The sequence below is a fragment of the Macaca thibetana genome, unplaced genomic scaffold (assembly GCF_024542745.1).
Source record: "Macaca thibetana thibetana isolate TM-01 unplaced genomic scaffold, ASM2454274v1 unplaced_scaffolds13, whole genome shotgun sequence".
Lineage (NCBI taxonomy): Eukaryota > Metazoa > Chordata > Mammalia > Primates > Cercopithecidae > Macaca > Macaca thibetana.
Window position 1 is genome coordinate 21,953 of NW_026088802.1, and position 6,943 is coordinate 28,895.

Consider the following 6,943-nt stretch of genomic DNA (forward strand, 5'->3'; position numbering starts at 1 on the left):
TAGAAGGAGGGCAGGAGCTGAATGGGTCTGAAAACTTGTTTCAGAAAGCACAGAGACTCCGGTATGCAGGGGCCACCCTGGGTGATGTGTGAGCCTCTGTGGTCACAGTTCTGCTGGACAAGTTTCCACTGAAGGGACAAGAACAATGGAACAGTGAATGTCACCCAGCTGAGGACTTACCACATAAAGCCCCTGATGGACTGAATAGCAACTGGACACAGGCCCCATCCACACTTGGCTCCTCACAGCCTTCTCCACCCCCACCTGCAACAAACTCAGCACAACTAACACACGGATTCTGGAAGGTTCTCAGGTCTTTATTTCCTCTCTCAAATTCTAGGAATTGACTTATTTAATTAACCCATCAACCTCTCATGGAAAATATTTGAGAAAACAAATTTCTATTCAGATTCTCATTTTCAGTAGGGAAGTAAGAGGTTGCAGCTCAGTGCACCATGAAGTTGAGACAGAGGTGGAGACATTCAGCCCCAACTCTCTGGAACAGGAAGGATGACTGGGGAGGAAACAAAGGTCAGCGTGGGGACACAGGTCACGGTGGACATGGGGGTGGGCAGTCTCTCCACCTCCTCACATTATGCTGACAGGGAGGCAGGCACATTCAGATGCCTTCGCAAAAAGAGATGCCAGAGGCTCTTGAAGTAACAAAGGGGAGATGTGAAGAAATCCTGCATCTCAGTCCCATGTAAGGCAGCTTTCTCAGCCTACAGAAGACAACAGTCATGAACAAATTCAAGTCAGTCAGTCTCTGAAGAGCCCACCACACTCTCAAAATGTCCCAATCAAAGAATTCCCATAACCCAGTCATGTTCCTCTGCCCCATCCCCCACTGACTTCAGACCCCCCAGGGTCTCACCTTTAGAATCCATGAGAGACACATAAGAGCTCTGGGCACTGTTGCTACCTGGGGTAGAACAAAAAGAGGACCTGGTCAGAGCCCACAGGAGATGTGGGACAGGAGGAATTATAGAGTGGATGAGCTCCTCCACACTCCCGCCCCCACCACTTACATGCAGCCTGAGAGTAGCTCCCTCTTTTTCCCCTTGTGGGAAGAAAATGTCCTGTGAGGCGACAGGGAGGAGGCAGGGCCATGAGATCTTAGAGGAACCTTCTAGTCTTAAACCCAAGAGAAGTTTCCAGAACTATGACTGCAGACCCAGGGCAGGATAAGCAAACACAAGGAAAGCAGGTGTGGGTCTTGGAACAACTGCCCTCCTAAGGCCTGTCCTTAGCAGGAACCTTCCCCTGACTCGTGAATGCTGGAATCAGGACCCCAACACCATAATCATCAAGGTGATACATTGTCCTTCACTGTCACATGTGCTTCACAAAAGAGTAAGTGCTGGCACACAGGCCCCAGGCTGGGACGGCCCATGTGTGGATGCTGCTTCCCAGTAATGAGGCAGGAAACACTTCTACCAGGGGCTTGAAACCCCCAGTGGGACAAGAAAACCCAGACCCCACCACTCAACCCTTCCCTACCTAAGCTCTTCCTCTTCCACATCACAGCAGCAACCACAGCTCCTAGGACAGCCAGGCCAGCAACGATGCCCACGATGGGGATGGTGGATTGGGAAGACGGCTCTGGGAAAGGAGGGGAAGGTGAGGGGCCCTAACCCCCAGGCCTGAGCCCTGACCCTGCTAAAGGGCTCCAGAAGGGTTCCTGCTTTCTCTGAAAGACATATGACCCCCAAAATCCCCCTCCTTACCCCATCTCAAGGTGAGGGGCTCCAGCAGCCCCTTGTGCTGCACATGGCACGTGTATCTCTGCTCTTCTCCAGAAGGCACCACCACAGCTGCCCACTTCTGGAAGGTTCCATCCCCTGCTGGCCTGGTCTCCACAAGCTCAGTGTCCTGAGTTTGCTCCTCCCCATCCCGCTGCCAGGTCAGTGAGATCTCCGCAGGGTAGAAGCCCAGGGCCCAGCACCTCAGGGTGGCCTCATGGTCAGAGACGGGGTGGTGGGCCACATGTGTCTTTGGGGGATCTGATGGGAAAGTCAGAAAATTCAGGCGCTTTGCATCTCTCATGGGACACCCCAGCAGCACCCATGTAACCATCCTGAGAATGGACAGGAAACCTGGGGTGGGGAAGGGAGCACAGAAGCCAGACACCAGCCTGGACACAGGTACCTGGGATAATCTCCTATTCCTTGGAAAGTTCTAGTCTCTGAGGGGGGAACAACGATTTCTGGTTCTGACCTGAGTGGAACCCGAGGGACTGAGAAAAGCTGGAATCAGACCTTCAAACACATCGAGTGTGAGGCAGAGAACAAGGCCTGAGAGAAAAAGTCACGGGGCCCAAGGCTGCTGCAGGGGTCAAAAGCGTATTTCCTCAGAGATTTCATGCCTTAATTGTCCTAGACAGCAGAGGGGACCCTCAGAGGAAACTCTGGAAAACTCATGCCATTCTCCATTCAAGGGAGGGCGACATTCTAGCGCTGATCCCATTTCTCCCCTCCTCCTAGGAGGCCATCCCGGGAAATCTATAGGAGATGTGGAAGACTCCCCACTGCCTCTGGTACCCGCGTGCTGCAGCGTCTCCTTCCCGTTCTCCAGGTATCTACGGAGCCACTCCAGGCACTCGCCCTCCAAGTAGGCTCTCAGCTTCTCCGCCGCACGGGCCGCCTCCCACTTGCGCTGCGTTATCTGAGCCGTCGTGTCTGCGGCGGTCCAGGAGCGCAGGTCCTCGTTCAGGGCGATGTAATCCCTGCCGTCGTAGGCGAACTGCCGGTACCCGCGGAGGAGGCGCCCGTCGGGCCCAAGGTCGCAGCCGTACATCCACTGGAAGGTGTGAGACCCTGGCCCCGCCCCTGCGGTCAGGCCTCCCCACCGATTCCCGTCCCCGCCCCGACCAACCTTCGGGGATTGTGGCCTAAGCTGAAAATGAAACCGGGTAAAGGCGCCTGGGGCTCTCCTGGATCCTGGGTCTGGGCGGGTCCCGCAGCCTCGGGGTGGATCTCAGACCCAAAGACTCCGGGGAACTCGGGCCGTCCGTGGGGGATGGGGAGAGGTCCTGACCCGCGCCCCAGGCCGGGGTCACTCACCTGCCTCGCTCTGGTTGTAGTAGCGGAGCAGGTTCCTCAAGTCCCCTCGGAAAGTCTCTGCGTTGACCTTGGCGTTCCGTGTGTTCCGGTCCCAATACTCCGGCCCTTCCTGCTCCATCCACGGCGCCCGCGGCTCCATCCTCGGACTCGCCGCGTCGCTGTCGAACCGCACGAACTGCGTGTCGTCCACGTAGCCGACTTCGAGGTACCAGGGCTCCCCGCGGCCGGGCCGGGAGACAGCGGTGCTGAAATACCTCAAGGAGTGGGAGCCTGGGGACGAGGAGAGGCTGAGGCCCCCCACCGACCCTCCTCCCGGCGCGGCTCCCCGCGTCCTGCGCCCCAGCCGGGCGGTTGGTCCCCTCCTCCTCCCTGCAGAGGCTGTTTCCCTCCCGACCCCGCACTCACCCACCCAGGTCTCGGTCAGGGCCAGGGCCCCCGAGAGCAGCAGGAGGAGGGTTCGGGGCACCATGACCGCATCTTTGGCTTCTGGGGAGAATCTGAGTCCCAGTGGTTGACTGAGGACTTTAGAACCAGGACCGGGACGACACTGATTGGCGTCTCTAGAAACCCGACAGCCAGTGGGAGTGGCAACTGGGGACGTGTCCTGATTATCCTGGAAGAAGGACACAGGTTGGGAAAAGAAGTTAAACTCAGAGGAGTAGAGAATCCTCAACGCTGCGCCTCCCCAATCCAGACCCGGCCCTGGGAGCCTGAGACCCTGAGAGCCACGCCCAGGACCTGGGACTTTGTCCTGATCCTTCTTCTCCTACACCAAGCCTCTTTGTCACACTGTCTGCCTAATTCCTGGCCAAGGATCTGTCTATGGAAACCAGGAAGAGACCGCCAGGCTGCGCCCAGATCCTTCCCCTTCACTGCTCGTCCTGGAATCCCCGTCCCTGAACTGGACTTCCTGCCTCCCTCTCCTACCTCTCCCCTTGGACCTTTGTACAGGAAAACTCACCACGGGGAACTTGATGCCAGAAAGAGCTTGCCCTGGGAATGGAGGTGTAGAGACAGGGGTTTTCTCTCTCAACCTGGTGAAGTTTTGTCTGAAGGCACCACATAGAGATTCTCATAGAGACTAGTTTCCTTTTTGTTTATTAATACAGTAGGTAGCACAATATTGGTAATCCCTGAATGATTAGAATTCCAATGTGTAAAAGACCTGTGTCAAAACAGCATTACAATTAAACTCTCAAAGCTCCTGTTTTACTTTCCCAGACTGTGGATCTGTGACTCTGGGTTGCTGAATTTAAAATTATCTTCCTTCTCTAGTCCGAGTTTCCCTGTATGAGTCCAGAACTTCTCCTGAATACAAAGAAGCAGGGTTTGTTACTGTCTATTGCGACCGGGAGCCTGTAGTCATCACCCCAAAGCTGCAAGTGCTCCATGCAGACCCAGTGCTCTTCAAGGACGCTCAAGCACTGCCTGTTTTCCAGAACTATGCACATCTAGGCAGTGTGTATATTTTATTGGGACACTGGGTATTTTTGTAACCCTTTTTTAAAAAAATCATTAGGAGGCCACTTGCCAGGCCTCTGAGCCCAAGCCTGCACGTATTCATCCAGATGGCCTGAAGTAAGTGAAGAGTCACAAGGGAAGTGAAAATGACCGGTTCTTGCCTTAACTGATGACATTGCCTTGTGGAGTTCCTTCTCCTGGCACATCCTGGCTCAAAGACTCCCCCACTGAGCACCTTGTGACCCCCACCCCTGCCGGCCAGAGAACAACCCCCTTTGACTGTAATTTTCCACTACCTACCCAAATCCTATAAAACAGCCCCACCCCATCTGCTTTCGCTGACTGTCTTTTCAGACTCAGTCTGCCTGCACCCAGTTGATCAAAAAGCTTTATTGCTCACACAAAGCCTGTTTGGTGGTCTCTTCACAGGGACGCACGTGAAATTTAGTGCCATGACTCGGATCGGGGGACCTCCCTTGGGAGATCAATCCCCTGTCCTCCTGCCCTTTGCTCCGTGAGAAAGATCCACCTACGACCTCAGGTCCTCAGACCAAGCAGCCCAAGGAACATCTCACCAATTTTAAATCCGGTAAGTGGCCTCTTTTTACTCTCTTCTCCATCCTCTCACACTATCCCTGAGTCTCTTTCTCCTATCAATCTTAGGGCCATCTTTCAATCTCTCCCTTCTCTTAATTTCAGTTCCTTTCCTTTTCTGGTAGAGACAGAGGAGATGCGTTTTATCCCTGAACCCAAAACTCTGGCGCTGGTCACAGACTCGGGAAGACAGTTTTCCCTTGGTGTTTAATCACTGCAGGGACGCCTGCATGATTATTCACCCATGTTTCAGAGGTGTCGGATCACCATGGGAACACCTGCCTTGATCCTTCACCCTTAGTGGCAAGCACCACTTTTGGGGGGGCAAGCACCCCCTGCCCATTCTCTCCCTCTCTCTACCCTCTCTTTTCTCTCCACTTTCTAGGGGGACAAGCACCCCCCATCCCTTTTCCACTTTCCTGGGGGGCAAGCACCCCCCAGCCCTTCTCTCCATGTCTCTACCCACCCCTTCGCTCCGTGTCTCTACCCTCTCTTTTCTCTGGGCTTGCCTCCTTCACTATGGGCAACCTTCCACCCTCCATTCCTCCCTCTTCTCCGTTAGCCTGTGTTCTCAAAAACTTAAAACCTCTTCAACTCACACCTGAACGCCTTATTTTCTAAAACCTGAATGTCTTATTTTCTTCTGCAACACTGCTTGGCCCCAGTACAAACTAGATAATGGCTCTAAATGGACAGAAAACGACACTTTCCATTTCTCCATCCTATGAGACCTAGATAATTTTTGTCGAAAAATGGGCAAGTGGTCTGAGGTGCCTTACATCCAGGCATTTTTCACACTTCGTTCCCTCCCTGTTCTCTGTTCCCATTGCGATTCTGCCCAAATCCTCCTTCTTTCCCTCTCGCCTGTCCCCTCAGTCCCAACCTCAAGCGTTGCTGAGTCTTTCCAATCTTCCTTTTCTACAGACCCATCTGACCTCTCCCCTCCTCCCCAGGCTGCTCCTCTCCAGGCTGAGCCAAGTCCCAATTCTTCCTCAGCCTCCACTCCTCCACCCTATAATCCTTCTATCACCCCCGCTCCCCACACCCGATCCAGCTTACAGTTTGGTTCCACGACTAGCTCTTTCCCACCTGCCCAAAAATTTCCTCTTAGAGAGGTGGCTGGAGCTGAAGGCATAGTCAGGGTACATGTGCCTTTTTCTCTATCAGACCTCTCTCAGATCAGTCAGCGTTTAGGCTTTTTCTCATCAGGACCCACTAAATATGTACAGGAATTCCTATGTCTTACTCTGTCCTACAATTTAACCTGGAGTGACTTAAATGTCATCTTAACTTCTACCCTTCCCCAGATGAATGGGAAAGAGTTTTTTCTCTGGCCCAGTCTCACGCTGACAACTGCCGACTCCACAAGCCAGACCTCCAGGAAGGCATTAGAGCAGCTCCCCGAGAGGATCCCCAGTGGAACTATCAGGCAGATTCCCCAAGTATAGCTAGGCGAGATTACATGATTTATTGCCTAGTTGAAGGGCTTAAAAAGGCAGCTTACAAAGCTGTTAATTATGAGAAGCTTAAAGAAACTAACCAAGGTAAAGACAAAAACCCAGCCCAGTTCATGGCTCATTTCACAGCAGATGCTTGAAATGAGATGCTTGACAGTCCTAGACCCTGAAGGGTCAGAAGGCCGTCTCATTCTAAATATGCCTTTTATCACCCAGTCAACTCCTGACATTAGAAAAAAGCTTCAAAAATTAGAATCCAGCCTTCAAACCCCACAACAGGAATTAATCAACCTCACCTTCAAGGTGTACAATAATAGAGAGAGGAGGCAGCCAGACAGCAACGCATTTCTGAGTCACAATTAGTTGCCT

At 53.1% G+C, this 6,943-nt stretch overlaps 1 protein-coding gene across 1 annotated transcript; it reads right to left on the bottom strand.

Annotated features, from left to right (window-relative positions):
- Positions 1-292: 292 nt before the first annotated feature.
- LOC126947252 (class I histocompatibility antigen, Gogo-B*0103 alpha chain-like) lies at positions 293-3,623 on the bottom strand. The gene is made up of 8 exons (XM_050777970.1): positions 3,468-3,623; positions 3,063-3,332; positions 2,541-2,816; positions 1,728-2,003; positions 1,501-1,602; positions 1,029-1,079; positions 875-922; positions 293-722 (listed from the first exon to the last, which is right to left on the bottom strand). Exons 1-8 carry the CDS (start codon positions 3,529-3,531, stop codon positions 718-720), a joined length of 1,092 nt encoding a protein of 363 aa, XP_050633927.1. The 5' UTR covers positions 3,532-3,623; the 3' UTR covers positions 293-717.
- Positions 3,624-6,943: the final 3,320 nt, after the last annotated feature.

Coding starts and splice junctions, on each gene's coding strand:
- LOC126947252 (XM_050777970.1), bottom strand. CDS start 3,531: ATGGTGCCCCGAACCCTCCTCCTGCTGCTCTCGGGGGCCCTGGCCCTG. Junction 2,004..2,540: donor GGAGACGCTGCAGCACGCGG/GTACCAGAGGCA, acceptor CTTTCCCATCAG/ATCCCCCAAAGACACATGTG. Junction 1,080..1,500: donor GTGGAAGAGGAAGAGCTTAG/GTAGGGAAGGGT, acceptor GTCGCCTCACAG/GACATTTTCTTCCCACAAGG.